We start from the raw sequence: 25,470 nt of genomic DNA, 5'->3' as shown, positions 1-25,470 counted from the left end.
TTTCATTTGAGAACGAATCTTAGGGTTTAAACATGATGTGCTTATGTTACCACATTAAATCAGCTGTTTAAATTGAGAAGTTTATAACGCCACAATTTTTTTTATTTTCACAAAATGAAGGATTGTATGTGCTGGTGTGATTTAAGCTCATGAACAGTTGGCAGAATCTGAAGCATTAATCTGTGTGCTACTGCTGTCTGGACTCCCCACAACAAACAAACGGAGCCTCACTTTATCACTGCATTATTAATCTTCATACAACCAACAATATCATTCATAATATTAAGCACAGCACTTTATACTACATCAGAGAAAATTATTCACTATGGATATTTTGCATCTTTTGCAGCTGAAAACATCTTAAAAGACACATAAGACAATGTTGGCTAACAATATTGCCCTGGTAGACACACTTGCCAAGAAATTAAGGAGGGCAGGGGGAGGGGAATAAAATAATATAACAACCACCATCCATTCTGGGACGTATTAATACTATGGGTGTCAGTATATTATCCGTCTACACAGCAAAAACACATTGAACACACAATACAAATCTGATTGTGGGGTAAAATAAAATAAATAGCAGGAGTGTTCCATAGAGAAAAACTGAAGTCAAAATAAGAACAAACTAATATTTCTCCATTCTCTGTGATGTATCCAAGAAATGCAGATTGCTGTGAAATATATATATATATATATATATATATATATATATATATATATATATATATATATATCTCTCACACACACGCGCGCGTACATACACACGTCTAATTATACTAATTTTCTGAAATTAGAGATGTGTGTACAAATGGACATTATACAAACATACACACGTACAAATGAGGTGTAAAATAAAAATAAAAAAACAATTAAAAAAACAAAACAAAAAACACATAACACCCTGCATGTTCAGTTTGCTTGGAGTGATTTGTCCATTTGTAGATTATTTTTCTTAATTCACAGTTCCTCAACAGTAGTTAAAATTCCAGGCCAGTTGCGAACAATGAAATGACTTCCCCTGTACTTGTATGAGGTAGAACTTCCCAGAGAAGGCAAGTTTAAGGGAGACACGGAGAAAAAGCTAAGTTTTTTTTCTTTTTTGAACAGAAGGCCCCTTTCTGCTTTGTTCTTCAGGCGATGTAGATATCTTACTTAAGGAGGCTTCTTGCGGTGACCTGCTTGAACGTTCTGAGAGCTCTGATCTTCCCTCCTGAGAATATGATGGAGATGAATAGCCAAAGGCCCCTCCTCCTTCCCGCTGAAAAGCAGAAGTGGAAGGTTGCTGTTCTGCTTCATATCTTCCCTGAGAGGCTGCTGGATACTGTGGAACCATCTTGTGGGGGCAGTTGGCTACCATATGCATTATGCTTTGACAGTAATGGCACTTTTTTGGCTGAGGAGGGAGATTGCATTCTTTAGCATGATGATCAAGGCCACCGCAATTGTAGCATCTGAAAAATTGAAAGTAGATAACAGAATGTAATTACATCACTCTCATTATATACAAGAAAGACTTACAGTGGGAAACATTTATGTATATACAGAATAAGTGGTAGTGGACATCACCAAATTATTTTAAATATATAAAGGTGCTACTCTAATGTGACTAACAATAAGAATTCAATCCAAACAGTCCATGCTAGGTACTACATGATGTAGAAGAATATGAATGCCCTGCAACATTGCTGAATAGTTTTATATTTGAAAAAGGATGTTTATTAGCATAATTGTTAGTAGAGACATCTTCCAAACATTAAACACAAAGTAATAAAAAAAAAAGTACAAATTTAGTATAATTGTTTTACGTGGAATGTCACTCGCTAGCAAAAAAATAAATAAAATCCTGTTTCTCCCACCCCTCCCAATTCGTAGGAAATAATAAAATTAGTATAAAAACATAAATTGCCCTCAGAAGAGAGGATGAAAGTTTATCTGCCCCATCAATACACAAAGTCAAACCAAACAACACCCCCTCCCCACAAAAAACTAACTCCTCCATATGCAGAACAGCAATTCATCAAATGAATAAATGTGAGAAATTATTATTTTAAAAACATACTAACAAGAACAATATACTTATTCTCAATTGTATTTTTTATTTTTATTCTGATCGTTCTCCAAATAGAAAAGAAATTAGAACGCCACAAGGTGGCGATCTATTCATTTAAATGTTGGAAAAATTGGAAATGTAAACCTATAGTAATACGGTGTTCATAATATGAACAAATTTCCTCTACCCCCTTCCCTCACACACACACTTCTTCCACCAGACACAGGCTACCTTAATTTAATTATTGCTTAAAGTTAAATTCTAAGTAGCAATACGGAACTCTGCCTGGTGAAAATGTGAATGTGCTTTTACTACTGTAAATTGAATGTTAAGCATCGAGTGAAGAAATTCTAAGCAGTTTTGCTACTAGAATTTCATAAAAGAAAATATGAAATAAAACCTGAAAAATTAAATGTCCTAGAATTCTGTACCTTAAAAATGGATGGTTATTCAGTGTAGAACAGAATAAAAACGATTGAAGTCTATTATTTACCCATATTCAATTGCAACATATAACTAATCAATCTAATCTGAAGTCTATTTAAGAGGTGTTTGTAGACTGCAATTTTGTAGAAATAAATTTAAGAAATCGAAAAAAAAACCTACAACAAAAAAAAACCTACAACAAAACCACAACTGCTTTTTGTCATTTGTTTTAACTTTCTCAATTTATGTAAGAGAATATATGTCACAATCACAACAATTTTAGCTTTCTCTATTGGAAAGACACAAACAAAAGGTTTTCTGAAATTCAGACTATTTTGAATTTGCACATATTTTAAAGTGTTCTTATATTTTATTATTATGCTGTAGAAGCTAAAATTATTTTATTCTAAATAAATGTAGTTATATAAAAAACAAAACAAAAAACAACTATATTGGACTATGTTACATTTCATGACACTTGTATCATATTTTACATAAAACAAAAAAGCATGTCTTAATATGAAAAAATGGACACAAGAGCCTACAACTATACAGTATCTCTATTTTCATCTCCGATGATAACGTTCATGTTCAATTCAAACTAATTAAATCTAATTCAAGACACAGAGCCAAGTTGTTTATAAGCTAGGAAACCCATTGCTTTGAATTAAAAATAGAACACAAAAACAAATCTAAACACAGGATTAAACATTAAGTCACACATACATAAACTATAATCAATACACTATATACTTACTTGGATATTAAAATAAGCTAGAAGTGAGTTTGGTTGTAATTCATATTTTCCAGTCAACCACTGTTGGTTTATGCGATATAATGTGTACACAAAGGAAGCCGTTAACTTAAGCCAAAATAGGAATGTTTTAAAATGCATAGACACTTAATATAGCACTTTCTATAAAAGATTTTTTAAAAAAACTAAATCCTGTAACTAAGTGTTTTTTATGTGAAGTAGGAAAAGGGCCAAAAATACATAACAGCAGCATGAAAAAAAAAAAAAGAGCCTTAATGAGACTCCATCATCTAATGCATAATTCAAGACTGATGCAATATAGCTTCAGTTCATTTATAATAAACTATTATTTTATTTACTATATTAATAAATTAACATTTTGCTAAAAAGTGTTCCCTTTGACCTCAACCTCAAGAGGGAAAACCGCTGAAGGGGCTCTGCAGTGGTGCTGGGTGCAGTCATAGACAAATCAATTTAATCATTCACTATGGCATGCACTGTTATCTGATTCAATGAACCATTTCAAATCAGCAAAATGATCAAAAACCTGATGTCAAGTATTTTCCATTCAACAAACACCGTTTGCTAGATTTATCACTGCAAGTGCAATCTGGCTCAACAGTATGTAGGTTGTTGCTTAAAGATTTAAATATATGGACTGTTTAATGCACAGAAAAATTCTAATTGCTACACAATGTAGTCTTCCGGATTCCTAACCCCCATCACACTTGCTTCCCTGCTGAGGCGATGCCTTAGATGCTATCTGCTCCTGTTTGAGTGCCAGCCAAGGGGGGAAGGGAGGCATTTATTCCACCCTTTTGAGTATTTATTCACTTTGTGTCAATCATCCCTATAAGCAGCACAAGTCACACCAGTCCTGAGATGTTTTTCCACACAAGGGAATTTCAGTAGAATGGAAACCTTATCAACCAATCCCTCTCATGCACATAACCCAGTATTAACATCTTACAATATTATCCATTTACAAGTTATGCCATTTAATTTGATGCTTTGGTCCAGCATACATAAGCAACTTTGCAGCAACATACATTTTTTCTCTCCAAGATAAAAACAAAAAAAACCCCCAAAACATAATTGTGTTGAGGCAGTCTTATAGCATGTTTCCTTCCATTAAGCTTAATTGTTTTCACACACTAGATATTTGTATTTTTTGCACAGTTTATGACATAGGGACATGTGTAGTGTCAGCTGGGAACCTATTATCTATGGATCATGGAGCACACATACATCTTCACTTCAGCTGCTCCAAGAGCTTTCAAGTAGCACAGCTGCCATTTGGAAGAGGGAACTTGTAGGGGCAATTATCTACACATTTAGATCACACACAATATATTTTTACTTATAATTTCCGCTTAATGCATGTACTGTATAAGCCAGAGTAAAATAATGGCACAATACATTGTAGCAGCCACAATGATATATAAAAACATTAAAGCCCATATGAGATGAATCAGAAAACAGGACTTTCACTGCTTTGACCAGATCTCTTGCTTCCTCTGACCCTTCCACACCTCCAGTTTAGAACAGCTGTCGCTATAGTTAGGTCTTCATTTCCATATGTATGTCACTGTGTGAGTGGTGCATGAACCTAACATTGTGTTTCTATTAAAAAAAAATAAAAAATCATGTACCACCCAATAATGTGTTAATTTGTTATTTAAAATTGTATAATGTAAAATATACACACAAAAATATAGACACTGATTAAATAATAAATATATATATATATATATATATATATATATATATATATATATATATATATATATATATATATATATATATATATATATACACACACACACACACACACACACATATACATACATATATACACACATATATACATACATACATACACACACAGTGTCCTGGCCAACAGTTTTGAGAATGACAAATATTGTCTGTTGCCTCAGTTTTTGTGACGGCAATTTGCATATACTCCAAAATGTCATGGAGTAATCAGATGATTTGCAATTAATTTCAAAATCCCTCTTTGCCAGGACAATGAACTTTATCCCAAAAACAACATTTCCAATGCATTTCAGTCCTGCCACAAATGGATCAGCTGACATCAGGTCAGTGATTCTCTCGTTAACACAGGTGAGAATGCTGGTGATGACAAGGCTGGAGATCACTCTGTCATCCTGATTGAGTTAGAATAACAGACTGGAAGCTTTAAAAGAAGGGTGGTGCTTGAAATCATTGTTCTTCCTCTGCTAACCATGGTTAGCTGCAAAGAAACACGTGCAGTTATCATTGCTTTGCACAAAAAGGGCTTCACAGGCAAGGATATTGCTGCTAGTAAGATTGCACCTAAATCAACCATTTATCGGATCATCAAGAACTTCAAGGTTCAATAGTTGTGAAGAAGGCTTCAGAGCGCCCAAGAACATCCAGCATGTGCTAGGATCGTCTCCTAAAGTTAATTTCAGCTGCGGGATCAGGGCAACACCAGTGCAGAGCTTGATCAGGAATAGTAGCAGGCAGGTGTGAGTGCATCTGCACACACAGTGAGGCAAAGACTGTTGGAGGATGGCCTGGTGTCAAGAAGGCCAGCAAAGACGAGACTTCTCTCCAGGAAAAACATCAGGGACAGACTGATATTCTGCAAAAGGTACAGGAATTAGACTGCCGAGGACTGGGGTAAAGTCATTTTATCTGATAAATCCCCTTTCAGATTGTTTGGGGCATCTGGAAAAACACTTGTCCGGAGAAGGAAAGGTGAGTGCTACCATCAGTCCTGTGTCATGCCAAAAGTAAAGCATCCCGAGACCATTCATGTGTGGGGTTGCTTCTCAGCCAAGGGAGAGGGCTCACTCACAATTTTGCCAAAGAACACAGCCATGAATAAAGAACTGTACCAAAATATCCTCCAAGAGTAACTTCTCCCAACCATCCAAGAACATTTTGGTGATGAACAATGCTTTTTCCAGCATGATGAAGCACCTTGCCATAAGGCAAAAGTGATTACCAAGTGGCTCGGGGATCAAAACATCAAAATTTTGGGTCAATGGCCAGAAACCTCCCCAGAACTTAAATCCCATTGAGAACTTGTGGTCAATCCTCAAAGGGCGGGTGGACAAACTAAACCCCACAAATTCTGACAAACTCCAATCATTGATTAGGCCAGAATGGGCGGCCATCAGTCAGTATGTGGCCTAGAAGTTGATTGACAGCATGCCAGAGTGAATTGCAGAAGTCCTCAAAAAGAAGGGTCAACACTGCAAATATTGACTCTTTACATAAACCTAATGTAATTGTCAATAAAAGCCTTTTGACACTTTTGAAATGCTTGTAATTTTACGTCAGTATACCATAGCAACATCTGACAAAAAGGTCTAAGAACACTGAAGCAGCAAACATTGTGAAAATTAAATACTTGTGATATTCTCAAAACGTTTGGCCATGACTGTATACACTATAATATATATATATATACATATACAATATACACACACACATATATACACAGTTTAATTTATCAACACATGTCCTATTAGTAGCAATCCAAGAGAAAAGCTTTCAAAGCAGTTTTATCATACACCCGTATTTGTTAAATCTATCCCATCCAATGTTTCACTGGAGATGTGTTACCTACATAAAAAGGGGCAGATACAACTAGTTGTAAGACGTTTCTCCAATAATACTGGCAAATATGGTACAGAAATCATTGCTACGGTTGCTTGCACACAACCTTGTGATTAATTTTAATTTGCACCTAAGCTTCAGATACTGTATCGGTCCTCATTTTTATGGGGCTGTATGTGCGAAGGAACAAAAATAAATAAAAATGATAGACTCCACACTGTACTTGTCTATTCCATACAGGGATGCTTTCCCCACCTCCTTTCCTCTCCCTCTTCCCTGGCCTAAATGTTATCATATATTTGAAAAAAAACAAACTAGGATTTAAACATACGCACTTTGAATATCTGTAAATATGTTTACTGTGGTCTTATTCCCCCCCCCCCCCCAGTAGGTAAACCGTTGATTTCTTAAAGCAGCACAGCAATAGACGAGGTGAAAGCTCAAAATAAAATAAAAAAACAGGCATAAAACGACCAAAATTTCCATCCAAGTCATTCTCTCTTTTAAAAAGTAGCTGTTCTCTGTCCTCAAGTTCAGCAGCATTTTGACAAGCTCTTCATGGCCCAGTTCCTAAGCAGTGGCCAGGTGCCAAACATAAGTCAAGTATGACCTGCATTTGATAGACACAGTAACTATAATATGAGGATGTTTCCTATGATTCAAATTTTGCAAGTTTAAGCAAAGCAACCAAACAACTGTCTACCAATTAGGAACGGTGAAGACAGAGGCGTACAGCACAACGGACACCAAGGCGGGTACATTACCTCCATGTGCCCACATATAGCCAATTAAAAACCTTTATTGGTGAAACCATATAAATGTCAACTGTGCAAGCCTCAAATTTATATAACATTATATATAGAGATGCTCAGGCTAGGTTTCCCGAGAACCGAACACACCCGAACTTAGCAGATCCGAGTACCGAGCCGAGCCGGCTTGGTACTTTTGCGCGCCCTCGGAATTGAAAACGAGGCAAAACGTATTTGCTACGTCGTCGAATCTCGCGATTTTTTTATTCTATAAGTACCGCCCTCCACGGCAATCCAGTGCCATTTTACAGAGGGACACAGAAGGGGTAGCACAGTTCTTGGTAGTCTGTAGAGCAGTTGAGCAGCATTATAGGTAGAATAGAAAGAAAAGGGGGGTAGCAGTGTTCTTCAAAATCTACTTTGACATTCAGGAGAACTCCATTGCCAATTGTCATTCCTGAAATAAATGGATAGGTCTTGCAGGTTTGGTGTAAATCTGCAGTCACATTGTACGGTGTTATATAGGTAACACACAAAGAGGAGAGCTTCATTGCGAATTGTCATTGCTGAAATAGAAATAATAGGGCTGGCAGATTTGGTCTTCTGAATTTGCTGTCAAAGTGTATGGTGTTATCAAAATGGATTCACAGCAGTACACAGAAGAGCAGGAGCACTAAGCAGCTGCTGGCACCAGTCATGATGATAGTAATCCCTCTACGTCATCTGTTAAAGCCTATGTTAAAGGGCATAGTGTTTGTAAGTCAGGGAAACCAAAATGTAAAAAAACACCTTTCACCTTGGTCAAGAAAAAAAGGCCTGTAATCCAGGCAAAGTTATCTACAGGAAAAAAATTGCCAACATGCCATTCTACACATGCAGTGGAAAGGAAAGAATGAGGCCTTCGCCTTTCTCTAGGAGTGCTAGTTCTGCAACTCTCACTGAAGCATCTTCTTGTAAGGTCAGTCGTGACCAAGCAAGACCATATCATTCGGACTCCAAAAGTGGTGTCCAAATACTATTACGTGTAAAAGCCGAGCTGGAAGAAAACAGTAAGGCATTAGAGGAAAACGTTTGCTCAGATTCTGAAATGACACAAATCCCTGAGGAGAGTCCAACCACGAGAGCTATGTGTAATCCTGACCTGTCTGATAGTGTACCCATAACGAAGGCCCCTTTCAGCATTTCTGCAGATGTGTGCCTGAACAGCCCAAGTGTAGCCGGTGATGCACAAATTGAGGATGCCGCTTTGGAATTGCAACAGGATGAGGGGGATATTTGTGTAGCCGATGAGGGCGCTAATGAGGAGGTTGAAGAGGATGATGTTGTTTGTGTAAGTCCTGCACCGGTGGAAGCAGTTCTTGCACATGATAAGAAGGCGGCCATTGTCATGCCTGGACATAAGACCAAAAAGCCACCTCTTATGTGTGGAATTAATTTTACCCAAATCTTGAGAAAAGTTGTCTAGCCATTTGTAAAGCCACAGTCAGTAGAGGTAGGGACCTTAACCATCTAGGATCCTCATCCATGTTACGCCATTTGAAGAGAGTTCATGGCAAGCAGTTGGGAAAATCAGAAACTTATGCTAAAAAAATAACAAGCAGTCCATCTCTCACTTACATCCCGACACCTGAAATCTACCCCAACAACACCGTCCTCATCAATATCCTCAGTAGTGATCGAAATTAGTCCTGCTTCCAAGTTGGCAAGGCTAGACGACTCCTCCACTATGGATTCCTCAGAAGAATTCTAGAGTGTTAGTAGCACTGCTGCTGCTGGGGGTGAATCTTCATCCCAGAAGCAGACCAAGAGGAAGACTACTAGTAGTTTACAATAATTGACTGTTAAACAATCCTTTGCAAGAGGAAGCAAGTATGAAAGCTGTCACCCAGTTGAAAAGTGGATCACAGACGCCATGGCAACTATGCTAGTATTCGATCTACGTCCAATATCCACTATTAATGCAGCTGGTTTTAGACAGTTACTTGAGGTCTTGTGTCCCAGTTATCAAATTCCATCACAACACTATTTCACAAGAAAAGCTATTCCTCACCTCTACCAGAAGGTTCGTAAAAATGGAATTATTGGGCTACAAAATGCCATTCTATCCACTGTACACTTAACCACAGATATGTGGACAAACGTAACTGGGTAAACTAAAGATTATATGACTGACAGCCCACTGGGCTGGTGATTCGCCTTCACCAGCATGTACCCAAGTACGTCACATTTGTCAGAGGCAGGCTACTCTGTATCACCGGCTTCACCAAGAGGCATACATCTGATAATCTGTTACGAAAAAATAAGGGATGTCATTGCAACATGGCTTATCCCGCTTGGACTCTCCTCAGGATATGTCATTTCTGATAACGCAACCAATATTGTGAGAGCATGACAGCTGGGTGAATTCCCTCACATTCCCTGTTTTGCTCACACAAACAACTTGGTGGTGCAGAGCTTATTAAAAAAATGACAGGGAAGTGTAGGAGATGCTGTCTGTGGCCCGTAAAATATCTGGACATTTCAGACATTCAGCAAAAGCATGTAGAAGATTGCAGCAGCTACAAGAGCAATTTAATTTACCCTGCCACCAACTGAAGCAAGAGGTGGTGGTGACAAGGTGGAATTCCACCCTGTATATGATTCTGCAGATGGAGGAACAGCGAAAAACCATCCACGCTTACTCCAAAAGCCATGACATTGGGAAAGGAGGATGTATTTTAGTCAAGCGCAGTGGAGAATACTTTCTGTGTTGTGCAAGGTGCTGAAACCATTCGAAGTAGTCACCTGGGAAGTGAGTTCAGACACTGCTAGCTTGAGTCAAGTGATTCCCTTAATTAGACTTTTGGAAAAGCAGCTTGAGAAACTGAAGGAGGAGATGAAACAAAGCAATTACGTTAAGTATGTCGGACCAAGCACTTCAGCCACAAGGAGTGGCACTTTTGTGGCTGAAGGGCTTGGTTTGTTAAAGTGTGCATGTCCTTTTTAAGATCCAACATAAGGGTGGGTGGGAGGGCCCAAGGACAATTCCATCTTGCACCACTTTTCCTTTCAGCTACCATTGTGTGCCAATGTTACCTACATGTACTATATACTGTTGTGTGCTTTGCAAATATCTTAGACACCCATTGGTGATGCAGATGACTCAGCACAACATTTTGACATCTGGTCTTGTCTACTGTAAAAGAATTGACCAGAATTAGCGACACCTCTGCTGTAACTCCACCTGATCCTACTATCAACTATCAACATCCAAAGAATGGTGGAGGATTATTTAGATTTTTTTTGAACGGTATAAAGACAACAGTTTTATTAACAAAGAACAATGTTGCTTGCTGAAGTAATGTAAGCATGGATGTCTAAATAGACGTGTATATGTATTACTTTCCACTTTGCTGCTGTTTCATAAAGTGTTTTAAACTGCACTTTCCGTCAAAGGTACCTAACTATATTATAATTTTGTGGGAATTGGGGCCGATTCGAAGCTCAGTGATGAACTTTTTTGCTGGGAATTACAATGGCTCTTTTTAGTTCATTGTCTGGCACCCTGGATTGGTCTGGGTCTGATAAAAGCATGCATCCCAGGGGAATCATTGCCATGTATTAGCTGTAGAATTACCCCAGTTATCCAAGAAACGGGTGGAGCGATCAAATGAATCAGAACTGGTTTCATGATCCAAGGACAATTCCATCTTGCACCACTTTTCTTTTCTGCCACTGCTTCTTAGATGTACTAGGAACTGCCGTGTGTTTGAGTCATTGCTCGGTCGCTTAGCATCCAGCCAGGTCGCTGCAGTATTTGTCCGAAAGTGTATTAAAATAATATTGTGACTTGTGAGGTGGTAAAAATTGACTGAAAATGACTTGAAAATTAATGTTATTGATGTTAATAATAATGTAGGAACAAAAAAAGAGCCAAATTATGTGATTTTAGCACATTTTAGCAATTTTGCTTAAAAAATACAGATCCAAAACCAAAAACACACGAGAGCGGTTTTGCCAAAACCAAAACACTAAGTTAATCCAGATCCAAAACCAGAACACGGGGGTCAGTGAGCATCTCTATTTATATATAGTCTTTACTGACAGAGCTGCCATTTTCCTCAAAATGCAGAAAATGAACATGATCACAGCAATGGGCAACTTCTAAATGCTTTTTCAACTACACAGCCTGGACATCCATTATAATGTCAAAAGCTCACAATACAAAATGCTCTGCGAAACTTATATGAGGCATATATTAAAATAATATTTTAATGAATACAAAATGATGGAACTCAGCACGTATTTGAATTATTAGTGAAACATTAGGTGGGACCCATACACTTAAGCATTCAAATCCCTAACATTTGTGAAAAATGAACAAGCAATGACATGATTTATCCAAAACTGCACATTAAATAAAAGTAGCAGAAAGTACTAAGGAGCCGATGTTAGCAGGAACACAAGAACCAACATTCCTGAGAAATAAGTATTTTCCAGTGTCACTGTAAATCTACTACTAAGGAAGATGAGTAATTTGCTTGGCACTTTTTGTTATTTGTTTTGATCTAAGCCTCTAACCCTCCTGTAGTTGTTAGACTCTTGGTGAAAACCAGAACTTGGAACAAGTTGAAGCTTCTTCCTGGCAATCATGACTGTTCAAATAAGTAATATGTAATATTATGTGAATTACTCTCTGTAGATACATGAAGATATAGTAAAAACACTCATGCCAAACACATGCAGAACCACAACACATGTTAAACCTGTATCATTTAGAATCAAATGTTTGCTATGAACACTAAAAAAACCCACAAACTTATTTGTACAAACTAAAACTGTACAAGAAACAAATCGGTATGGATATATCTTAGGTTTATGGGGTATGTTATATGAAAAATAAACAGTTGAAATAATCACAGGAAAATTAAAAGCATATCTATGTCCTTACTATACATAACAATTAAGAAGTTTACCACTATGCTAAAGAGCGCCTGTGTTTATCTTTGTGCATATATGACAGTTTTTTTAACTCCCTTCTTTGAGCTCCTGGAGGGGAGATCTAACTGGCAAGTGCAGGGGTCGGGAGAGGGTCATCGCATCATCCATGCTCCCACCCTAGGAAGTGGGTGGGCTACACAAAGGACTCCGAAAGGATTCCCCGAAATTTGTGAGTCCACTGGTAAATCTAGGATAGTAGGCAAGGATCTTGTAATCCAGCTTTTTCTTTTCTTATTCAAGCTTTCTTCATTTAAAGCAATAGTACAAAACATAGGTTCACACATTTAATATTTTTAATAATTATATTGAATTTTAGTAGTTGCAAACAATGGTCCCTAGTTTTAAATACTAATTTCTGGACATGTCCCAATTTTTCAGTTCTGTGCAGCATAGTTTCTCTTTTAATCTATACAATGCATTAAATCATTTATGTTTATTTTCTGAGCTCTATACATTGGTTTAGGAAGAATTTTTTAAAATAATAACAAATAGCATTATAGTCAGAATATTTTTTGATTTGTAATTGATCCGCCAAACCTGCATCACGTTCAGAGGGTGTAGTATATAACCTGATAAGCAGCAAAATGTCCCTGGAAATCATTTTAAAAGGTTGCTTTTCACTTGTCATTTTTTAAAAAAAGTTTAATGTAAACTAGTACATTATTATTACTAAATACAACATATTTCTATTGTGTTTTTATACATATCATGACACAATTAACAATCTTCTATTTCTCACGAAGTCAAGCTGTGAGAAAAATAGTCTCATGTAACAAATCTATAACAATAAGCCAACAAGAAGCCATGTGTGAAAAAATAAGTACAGTAAGTACACCCTTAGGCAAGGTAGACACTACAGGCTTTTCAACTGATTATTGTGCCTATCACACGATAAACGACAGTTTGACCCGATATTGCATTAGTATGTACATTGAAATGAAGAGCGATTATTGTTCTAAAGCTCATTGTATCATTTTGTTTTTTAAACTGGATTAAAAATCTTGTTCAATGATGTCCTTCCAATCCTGCAGTGTGTATGCACTCACGATCAGGATCTCCATACCGATGATTTTGACAGATAAATAGCACAGATCTGAAAGTAAATCGTTTAAAACATGTATAGTGTGTACACATGAATCAGCATGCTTATCGAAACTTTTTTCTCAGTCATTGGTAAAATCATTACTTATATGGCATCGGGAGAACTTTTCTGTTGTGTGCCCAGTCTAACTGCTTAATAATTCATAAAGAAGGTCATCCCAGCCTGGTTCTCCTAATTAAGTAATCTTCATTATTTCACCATTAGAAAGTACCATCAACTCTATAAAAGCAGAACCTTTGCTAGTTTGGTCTGGAGCAGTCATATCTGTGTTAACACTATGCCAAACCTACAATTATCTCAAAGTAATTGTCACTGCTCATTAGTATGAAAAGGGTTAGAAGGCCACTGCCAAACAATTTGAAATCCATAATTTCACAGTGAGAAAGAATATTGAACACAGTTTCCAGTCATCTCAAGAGTGGACGTCCCAGCAAATTCAAAGATCAGACTTTTTGAAGCTCAGAGAGATTGCAAAGAACCCAAAAGCGACATCAAATGACCTACAGGCCTCTGTCAAAACAGTGAATGTTAAAGACGCTGCCATCACAAGAACTTCATAACAATCATTAAGCTTGGTCATGTAGGGGTGATTATTTGAGGGTGTTGGCACAACAAAATGTTGCTACATGGCTGGCATGTTTATATATGTTGCACAGTGCAAGATTTTTTTTATATATGATGCACATGGGCAGTATTTTAGGAGTATAGGCACATGACTGGTATAGTTCAAGGCACATCTTTAGTATATTAAGTGGGAGGTGAGACAAACTCCTGTTAGAATACAGAGGTCATTTTGGCTCACTGCCAAGTATGATCAGCTATGTTTCAACTTATGAGAGTCATTTCTATAATCAACAATGGGTGAACATCTTCCCTGGCTCCTTAATAGACATTGATGGGTTCTAGATTTGACTGACTTTTTCTAGGATTATTTCACGTACAGCGCGACACAGTCACGTCATAAGCTGAATGGTTTGAAAAGACAGGGAACAATATCAGCATCTGCACATACATTGGATTTTATATTGTTATTCATCGCACTGCTGTAAGTAAAATGTTTGTGCATATATTTGGGACTAAATAAAGAATATTGCATTATGACCCTCTCTGCAATCATTTGAGCACAGTGCTGGTGGATAATTACTTTGCATAATAGTTTGGTGGCAGGAAAGCTAGTTACAGACGACAGCACAGTAGAGGAGACATTTAAATCTATATTTTTGAACATAGTACATGATTTTTTGTGGTAGAAAGTATTGTATCCAATATGTTCCAAGATGGAGAGGCCAGGGCTTTATGACCACTCAAAACAAAACTAAGGCAACCTCCCTGCATCTCTAATAGCATTGGTCAGTTGTACTAGTAGTACTATCCTGGTAACTTGGGAATCCCACCATTACAAGATAACATTTGCCACCCAACACTGATGAAGAAAAGCAGCTTTGTGTTTTACTATGGGCATGTTTCAAACTGCATAAGAAGGAAGGTGCACATTCAACATGGCACATGATTACACAGGTCCCATGTGTCATCCAACTAAATGTTGCATTCAATACATACATATCATCCTTGCAAGTTACATACCTACTATGTCAGAATATCCCCAGACTGAAAATAGAAGCAGCTTTCACTCCTCTACTTATGGTAAGAGGTAGACGACATATGGTTACAGTGGATGCCTTGGACAGGATGGTCTCCAACTGAAGTAATTGTGCATGCTTACAGCAAAACAGGAAATTACTGCCAGCATCCAGGAAAGTAGCCGCTGTACTGTAGAGACACTTCCAGGATAAAGGAAAACAGAATATGAAGCTGGTCCCCCTATTGCAGGGATAACAGCTTTCACTCTTCTTGGAAGGCTTTCCACAAGATGTTGGAGTGTTTCTGTGGGAATTTGTGCCCATTCATTCTGTAGAGCATTTATGAGGTCAGGCACTGATGTTGGACGAGAAGGCCTGGCTCGAAATCTCCATTCCAGTTTATTCCCAAGGTGTTTGATGGGGTTGAGGTCAGGGTTCTGTGTGGGCCAGTGAAGTTCTTCCCCACTCATCAAACCATGTCTTTGTAGTCCTTGCTTTGTGCACAGTCATGTTGGAATAGAAAAATACCTTCCCCAAACTGTTGCCACAAAGTTGGAAGCATAGCATTGTCCAAAATGACTTGGTATGCTGAAACATTAAGATTGCCCTTCACTGGAGATAAGGGCCTTAGCCCAAACCTTGAAAAACAGCCCCATTCCATTATTCCTTCTCCACCAACTTCACAGTTGGCATAATGCAGTCAGACAAGTAACATTCTCCCGGCATCCACCAAACCCAGACTCGCCCATCTGACTGGCAAACAGAGAAGCAGGATTCGTCACTCCACAGAACACGTTTTCCACTGCTCCACAGTCCAGTGTTGGTGTGCTTTATACCACTCTATACGACGCTTGGCATTGGTCTTGTTGATGTGAGGCTTGCATATAGCAGTTTGGCCATGGAAACCCATTCCATTAGGTCGGAACTCTTCAGCTATGGAATCAGCAGAGCACTGGCAATGCACCGTGCGCTTTAGCAGTCGTTGACCCCGCTCTGTGATTTGACGTGTTCTTCTGCTTTGTGGCTGTTGTTCCTAAACGCTTCCACTTTGTAAAAATATCACTTACAGTTGACAGTGGAATATCCAGCAAGGATGAAATTTTAACAAACCGTATTATTGCAAAGGTGGCATCCAATCACAGTACCACGCTTGACGTCACTGAGCTCTTCAGAATGACCCATTTTGTATCACAAATGTTTGCAAATGGAGTCTGCATGGCTAGGTGCTTGGCAGTGGGTCTGATTGAAACACCTCAATTCAATAATTAACAGTTGTGGCCAAATACTTTTGCCCATATCGTGTAAGATAGATAATTAGCCATGGTTTAACTGGTTGGGAACTTGGGGAAAACAAATAGCTATGTATATTCTTAAATATTTTAAATTATATTAGTAGTGACAAATGTATTTGTTCAGATTGTTTTATGTACATGTTCAGAAATGTATCGCACAAACTAATAAGAATTAAATAGATAGATATCTGTCAGAAAGAGCCAAGTGGTGGAATGTAGTAATGATACAATTCATTTTGCTTGAATTAAGAAACAAGATGGAGTCTGTCATTGATTTTTGTGCGTCTCTTTATGACCAGATTCTCATTTTGTGCTGTTTCTCCACATCATTTCCCTTTCTTTTATGGTCATGTTTTCCATAAAATGAGTTCAGTGAATTATAACTGGGTACACGTCTATGCAATTATTGTGCAACTTACATGATAAATGACCATTTGGGCTGAGTCACAATCAAGGATGGAACAATGTTGTGCAAATTTGAAAGTGTGTAGGCACCAATGACTGTTTGACCAACATCTCTATCGATAGTTCCTCTGTATATACGTAGAGTGTGTACAGTCACTATCTTTTCAGCAGATAGTTATGGGAGATGCAGATCTCAGATTGGATGGTAAATCGTGTAGGTATGCACACATGAATCTGCACGCTCATCGGGCTCCTCAGTTGTTTGTAAAATCGTTACAGAAACTGTATCTGAAGTAATATTGCATAGGTTTGTATCCAGCTTATGTCCTGCAAGCTCCATACCTTAAATAATTTAGAACTCAGTCAGAAAATGATTATTTACCAACTTAATCTTGATTTTAGAGCAGGGAGAGACCAGATAAGTATAGTGTACCATGTACGGTTTGTTATATAAACAATATTTGCAATTGCTCACATTACAATTTAGCTGTTCTACTTAATATTGTCAACTACTGCCCATGTTACATAAGTATTCACTTTAATGTAAAGAACAGGATTATAAAAGGATGGCATTGGTCATAACTTCGTCAGACCTCGCTCCACCCACTTCTATGTTAATCAGGATGCCCCAACAAAATTAGGACAGTTGGAAGGCATGAGCTTGAAGTAGCTAAGCCCTCCATTACCAAGGAATCTGCTCCCCACTACATGCAGCTCTATCTTTATAGAATTATCTACACAGCTGACTAAGGCTAAGTACACACTGGATGTTTTTCAGCCAAGTATCGGGCCAATCATCCGATAAACTACCGCTCAGCCACATATTGCATTAGTGTGTATAAATTGTTCATACTGTTTAATAATCTCGTTCCAATCACCTTCCGATCCTGTAGTGTGTATGCACTCACAATCTCCATAGAGTTTTTAGAGTCATGGTTTTGTGCAGTCCATGCCAGCACTGAACATGTCCCAGTGACTTCAATGTAGAGAGTGCTGTGGATGGAATAGTTTGTTTGTTCTGAGACTGAAAAAAATTTCTCAGTCACAGAAGCGAACGAAATACATATGAACATGTGGATAGCTATAACAAGGTGGTTATAATCAATGTGAGAAAAATGAATGAGTGAGTGACTATTGTGCTGTCAAGCTCTAAATGACTAGAGGACCAGATGAAGAGCACAGATCTGAAGGTAAATAGTGTGTAGTGTGTATGCATGAATCGCCCGATGGGTCGGACCTTCAGTCACAGGTACAATCGTTGTAGATATCAGATTGGTTGGACAAATTTCCAGTGTGTACCTAGGCTAATTGAGTGACTTCCTGGACAGATAGCTTTACTCACCCTTAGGGCGGAAAAATGGACATACCTAAGGAAGTCGATCTCAGTGACTGGAATTGTTATTTATGTTCCTGTTACCTATTGGTAAAAACACAGATCAGATGGGCTCCTCGCAGAGTCCTGAAGGCAGAGACATTGACTTCCTGCTACTATTATAGTGGTGATTTGAGGTAGGCTTCTTGATAGATAGAGTATCATATTGCCTTAATTACTTAAGCCTAGATATAATATTGGAGTGCTAGCTATTTATTTTTCAATATGGCAAACCAACCCATAAGCAGTTATGTATGGTCACACAACACATCCAGACCTTTTTACACACAATGATAGAGATACTTCGGTTCAGAGGTGATGTCCTACAAATGAAAGACCCTTGCACATGCATTCATACTAGCAGCTTTAACACCTCTTTCTATTGAGTAGAGAGGCACTCAAAATGGATAGCCATTGTTCAATTGCTATTCACACATTCTATAAGGCATTAAATTAGTAATGAATAACGCTGGACCAAAACTTGAGATCTGATAAAACATACGTACCGGAGTGTAAATGTTAATTGGTCAAAGCCTGTCTAGTTCCCACAGGACTTTTTCAAGCCATTGTAGATTACTCTGGCGACAACATTCTAAGTTATTAAAGTTATTTTATTTAACTACTCCGATGTTATTCCACTTGTAGAGACTTCCACTTCTCTCTAGACTCAACTTGCAGACTCCTTTGCCATTTTATCTAGCTGGTGGCCTATTTTTAAAAATGTGTTTTTGTATAAATAACTATTTGTACAGCTCTGTACCTCAGTGTATTAAAAACAAACACACACTTCACTATTCTGCACAGCACAATCTGTTCATATTTCGGATTGTCTTGTCTGTACTCCAATTATCTTCTCTTAAAACCATGACTTAGAGAGGATTGGCACCATCATGTCTCCACTTCCACCATCTAGCTGTATATTGATCCTATGCACCCTGTCCAGACAGGAAGAGAAACAGCCAGATCTTCAAGGGAAAATCAAACACAAATCTAGTCATCTGTCATGGCTCTTTAGAGGAAACCTAAAGTTGCAGAACTTTTACATGTACTAGATTATTAGAGCTAGGCCAGGAGTGGAATAAAGCACCATGGGAATAAAGCTATTGGTTTTTATCTTTCAAATTTCTGCTATTTTTCATAGATACTTACAGGCTTTCTGGAATTATGCTTGAATGTGATGTGACTGAAGAGGTCACGCCACGGAAGCCTCTTAATAAAAAATAAAAAATAAAAAAAAGCATCAACATTCTAAATGGAAGAGTAATAGTCCAGATCTGGGCGACGAGATTGTGACCTGCTTTCTGCAGTGGTCAATCCTGGAGACTGTTTGATGCAGGTTAAATGCAGGCACATAAGCTATTATATAGCGAGTAAATTATATGCAATGGAATTATTCACATAATCACTTAAAGCCAACAAAAAAGATGCTGGGATATTTCAAAATGCATCCCCCCTATTAACCACCCAACTATGAAAATAAAATTACTAAACAAAAATATCAAAAAAAAAGAGAAACAATAAAAATACTGAAAATTTTAAAATAATTTTAAAACAGGGTTTCTGAAAACCATTTCCCCAGCAGTCTTTCTTTGACCTGCAGACGATATAATACAATGTGAGATGATCCTGTAATGACTAAATTTACACTAGGAAATTTGTTTCTATTAGAGAAGACCCATAATCGTTGTAATATTTGGACCCATATTTAAACTGGTTTAGACATAAACACCATGTTTATAGACAAAAAAAAAAAAATCAGCTGATCCATATTTTTATCTGATGGACAGCCACCAAATGTTGAATGGGATAAATGGTAGATGCAGGGCCGCCGAGAGGGGGGGGGAGCGGGTACAGTTTACCCGGGCCCGGCCATGCCAGGGGGCCCGGGCCGGGCCCTCGCTGCTAATTAAATTTATTTTTTTTTTATTTTATTTTTCTCTGTTGCGCTATTCTTTTTAAACTTTTTTTATTTTTTTTTCCCGCGGGGGGGGGGGGGGGGGGGGGGGTGGCGGGGGGGGGGCTGGAAGAAAGAATAAATAAAAAAAAAAAAAAAATACTCACGTGATCGCGCGGCGCCGTGTCCCTCCTCTCCTCCATTCACACTGACTGCCGGGCGTGACGTCATCAAGTCACGCCTGTCAGTCAGTGAGGAGCGCCGCAGCCAGCATGAAGAAAGAAGACAGAAGAGGAGACAGAAGAGCAGAAAAGAAAAGAAAGAAGTTGACAAAAGGTAAGTAAAGAAACGGAGAGGCAAGGGGAGGAAAACAGGGAGGGACAGTACTATAAAGAAAGGGGACAGAGAAACAGAGGAGGAAAAAAAGGAGAGAGCCACAGAGTAATAAAAAAAAAAGTGGGAGAGAGGAACAGAGGAGGAAAAAAAGGAGAGAGCCACAGGGGAATAAAAAAAAATTGGGGAGAGAGGAACAGAGGAGGGAAAAAAAGTGGGAGAGAGGAACAGAGGAGGAAAAAAAAGTGGGAGAGAGGAACAGAGGAGGAAAAAAAAGTGGGAGAGAGGAACAGAGGAGGAAAAAAAGTGGGAGAGAGGAACAGAGGAATAAAAAAAGTGGGAGAGAGGCACAAAGTAAAAAAGAAGGGGGAAAAGCAGCATGGAGGTCGCAGTGTGAGCATAAGGGGGTACAGTGTAGTTGTGATGAAGGGGCACAGTATTGTGTGTGTGATGGCACAGGGGGCTTGTTGCAATGTAGTGTGTGTGAGGTAGGTGGCGGCTAATTAATAGGCGCTATTTTGTTTGTAGGGTGATGGTGAGGCAATTTAATAGTAGGGACTATTAATTTAAGATGGGGTGGTTTGGGGGCTATTGAATCTTGGGGTGAGTTTAGGGAGAATGAGGTCTATTTATTAAATGTGACTATGAATTATTTAATGGCAGTGATGGTTGCGGGAAATAGGTATTGCTGGGGCTGTTTGCAGGAAGTGAAATAGGTTTATTTATTAAATGTGAATAGTATTATTTTAATGTTGGGGCTGGAGGAAGGCCTAATTATTAATCGTGGGTGCTATTGATTTAACGCCGGGGCTGGCTGTAATTTTCTAAATGTAGCCATTTTTTTTTTCAAAATAGGTCCTTCAACATTTCTTGATCCGGACAAGCCACAACTAAAGAAACCAGCAGCCACAGGTGGAGAAAGTGAGAAGAACAGGTAGGAGAGAGCAGCACAGTGTGTGAAATGTTGTGATTCTAGTAGGGACAATGGCAATTTTTGGTGAATGTTGTGCCCAATGTAAGGTGTAGGCCAAGACTGAACTGTTTGTTTACACACTGCATTGTTTGTAATCTACACTGTGGTGGTAGATGTCCTGAAAGTCAGGAGTGCTTGAACATATGTGACGCTCCGGCGAATTGAGAGCCTAGTGGTTTTTATGTTAGCCACGCCCAATGGCACGTTTGCCACGCCCCCAAATGCATGACCACACCTCCCCAAATTTTTGCACCGCCGTTTGGCTAGCTACGCCCCTGAATGTATGACCATACACCCAAATTTTTTTGCGCCGCCGTAAGGCGGCGCAAAAAATTTTTGGGGCTTACTTGACTATGAGGGGGGCCCCATGAATTTGTTGTACCCGGGCCCTGAATTCTTCTTGGCAGCCCTGGGTAGATGTGGATGATGACCACATCTGGCTGTGTATGTGATAATATGAACACGCAAATGAAGCATGTTCATAGCGGACCATACACATTTAATAGATGTCAGTTGGACACCCCAATTTTTGACAAACTTAAGTTCCCACAATATTTGTCTGGGTCCAGCTAGTTAACTACTCTTTAATGATAGATTTGTTAAAATATGGGACACAGACACACTTGTGAGTGGATGCAGGATGCTACTAAGAATTTTCATTCAAACGGCTCAGTTTCAAAATGGTCACATCAAACTGCAGCTCGGGTCACTGTCGGTTGCTGTAGTGAAGTCAGAGCAAATACTACAACTGGTTCGCTTCTTTCAGCAACAATAGCGAGTTTTACATTGTCCACTCTTCTATTCTTTTTCTTCCTAGTATAATAGGAGACTAGGTTCCACAGACATGGGATATTTTATTCTCTACATTTAGTATTACAGTCATTTGGGTGTAAAATGCAGCACTGTGTTAACATGAAGAGGGTAAAAGAATTAACACTTTCATCAACACTGACTAAGTACTGCCCATGTTTGTTTGTTTTACTCTGAAGATTTTTGCTTGATTTATCAAACAGTCTGAAGTGGTCATAGTTCCACATATGCTTATGTTGCAGAATTTGAAGTGGCAAAGGCCTTGTGAGTGTCAGGGTAGTTAAGTGTCCTGCCTAGGAAGGGCCCAGCTAGCACAAGTGGGTAAGATATGGCTGTTTAGACAATTTGAGACTATGTGCAAAGAATAATAGTACAGTAGACCTGTATAACCTGTCTGTTGTATACATTGTCCTGGTGACAGCTATAGAAAGAGATGGTCAGAAGTTCCATGGATACAGGTTCTTTTAAGTACAGCAAAGAAGTCATGAACAACATTGCGCTCATATTAGATTATGTGATTCTATTTAGCTGTAGCACTACACCCAGCAATAAGTTTTAGCTATTGTTTATAGCAGAGTGCGCATAATCTTTTTATCCCAAGCTTTCAATGCCTCAGAAAACAGAGGATTGCACTGAAATGTTTTGCTATGAGACAGTTTGGATCACAGCCTCTCCTAACATTACAGGTATTCCCAAGTTTGCTTGAATCAGAAAGTGACAAGCTGCACCAATGATGATGACATTGCATTATATGGATGTCTAGAGGCATATTAAGCTGCAAGAGGCTTACATTGTAGCATAGCCACACTATATGGTGTAATAATGAAGTTAGATGTGTTTCTTACAATGTGGCATAATCTCACAGCAGGCAACAACCAGGTCACTTGCTAGGTCAATTATAAGAATAGAAAAAAAAGTAAAAGTACAAATAATGGGTAAATTAAAATAAAGGGAGCAATTAAACAAAAAAACATTAATAAAAAGTAGATCCACCTGCTTAACAATAATTAATAAGATTTACAGTAGTAAAACAGAAGAAGGCATCAGGCAGTCTAATTTATGTTAATTAACTAAAAAAGGTTGTCAGGTAACACAACTGCACATGCCCTACCAAGAATTTGAGTTATCCTACAGAAATTTGGATAAAGATTGCAAAAGTCCTGTAGCCTATAACTAGCACAAGGAAGGAAGCACACATCACCAAGAATATATGTTTTTACAGTAAGAAACCTGGAGGGTTTTCACTTATCACTTTATTCTAGATTTGTAACTGGACTGACAAAGCTGGAGACCTGTATAAGGTGTTTTCTAACACACTCCATGGATAACAGAGTGACAGACAGATGTTCCCTTCTTTGGATCTGCTCTGTTACCGAGTTACAGTCTAACAAAGGTGTTATTTTCCAGGCATGTGCCTAAAAAGCCCCCTCTTTCCTGTCTTCTCCGTTCCACCTCATCCACCTGTTCTATCTTGTATCAGGCGTATTGCATGTTTTGTTTGACACTTAGTTATATAAATAATCAATTGTACTGTGCTTAATATCTTGCTTTTAGGCTTTTCTTGTGTTGTGCCTCTTGTCCTCTACAGTAGAAACTATTGGGTGATTTTTTTTTATTATTTTTTTTTGAGAGTGGACAAATTGTTTTCTTCTACCAACTGTGAAACGAATAACACATTTTTCTCTGTGCTGGCACTGGAACTATCCAACACTGTTGCATGGCCAGCAACATCCACCAACGATGTATGCTGTAATGCGAGTAACAGTGCGGCTGCACAATGCATGGCCGCATCTGGATGTGAAGTAAGCAGAGGATAAGGACTGGCCAGTCCAGTGGCGTTTATAATAAAATCCTCTATGTACTTCAAAGCAAAGGCCATACGGTGTAGCCGCATGGTAAGCTGGCCCAAAATTGTACCAGTCTAGAGGTGGTGTAGTGGTGACAGATAAGCCCCTGCCTCCCATCCCAATGTACAATGAACTAAGGTAAAAGCTATAGATACCATTATGCACAGCAGCAGCAGTAAACAGTATCTAGAAAGCCAATGGGAGATCATCCACAATCTGCATGCGGACCAAAACTGGACTAGTTTGTATACTTAATTCACAGAAATGACAGTTGCAGAGAAGATAACAGCTTGAAATGGGAGGGCATTTGCCAAGCAACCCTGGGGCTATAAGTGTTATCCTTTAATGCTGTTTATTATAGTTTGTCAAGATAAACCACCTATGATGCAGCATTGTTTCAAATAAACTAAAAACAGAAGTACTATGATGTTGCTACAAAATCAAGTATGTACATTTGACCTAAACCAATATATTGGAAAATACATATATAAAGTTACATATAATCATATAAAACAATGTGCGGCAGGCAACCATTTTTGTTAAACCCCGGGAAATGGTTTGCTTACAGCCCTAAAAAGTTTTTCACATAACTGGTTAAGTAAGTCCTGGAATAAGTAATTCTGATGCAGTTGCTCACCAGGATAGTCTATGTTCCTGCCTATTAGAATAGGCAATGGCTTTATCATTAACCAGCATCTGTGAATAAATAATAAAAGTTTGGGGCCTCTAGCAGCCTCTCAATTTCTGGAGATAGCAGAAAATGTAGCCTTGCTGGTTGAAAGATTATTTCTATTATGTATTTTGTGTTTTTTTGTGGACATGCAACACCCTTTAAAGTAAACACAGTCACAAGCTGGTTGATTGAATCAGTTTGTGGTGTGCATGTTGCTGTGTGGAACAGGATGCAACAATCCCGCCAATCATTCAGAAAAATAAAAAAAAATACAAAAGGAAAAAAGAAAAAAAAGAAGTGTATATATAATATTTTGAGAACGGACAGAGAACAGAGATAATGTGACTGCACTTCTAAATGAAAGATATGTGTAATAGTTACAGCTAAAATTCAGACTGCCATGCTAGATCAGCTTACTAAAGACAAGATGGAATAATCATTTTGATAAACATTTATCTGAAATGTTTATGGCCAGATAAATTTGCAATCTAGCATAGAGATAAGTAGGAGATATACACACATATATTTATTTCTTTTGACTAGTTATCATTGGGTGGAAACAACAATCAAAAAAAAAAACACATGTATGTGTGAAATGGTTTAAAGAGAAATATG

The 25,470-nt window shown here is 38.3% G+C and overlaps 1 protein-coding gene across 1 annotated transcript in view; it reads right to left on the bottom strand.

Annotated features, from left to right (window-relative positions):
* Positions 1–757: 757 nt before the first annotated feature.
* Positions 758–25,470, bottom strand: part of LIN28B (lin-28 RNA binding posttranscriptional regulator B) — a 64,095-nt gene continuing 39,382 nt past the window's right edge. Inside the window, exon 4 of the mRNA XM_075200917.1 lies at positions 758–1,454. Within this exon, the coding sequence (XP_075057018.1) occupies positions 1,085–1,454 (370 nt within the window). The 3' untranslated portion in view covers positions 758–1,084. The remainder of the gene's footprint in view (positions 1,455–25,470) is intronic.

The sequence above is a fragment of the Mixophyes fleayi genome, chromosome 3 (genome assembly GCF_038048845.1).
Source record: "Mixophyes fleayi isolate aMixFle1 chromosome 3, aMixFle1.hap1, whole genome shotgun sequence".
In the NCBI taxonomy this organism is placed as follows: domain Eukaryota; kingdom Metazoa; phylum Chordata; class Amphibia; order Anura; family Limnodynastidae; genus Mixophyes; species Mixophyes fleayi.
This window is presented reverse-complemented; position numbering and strand designations above follow the sequence as displayed.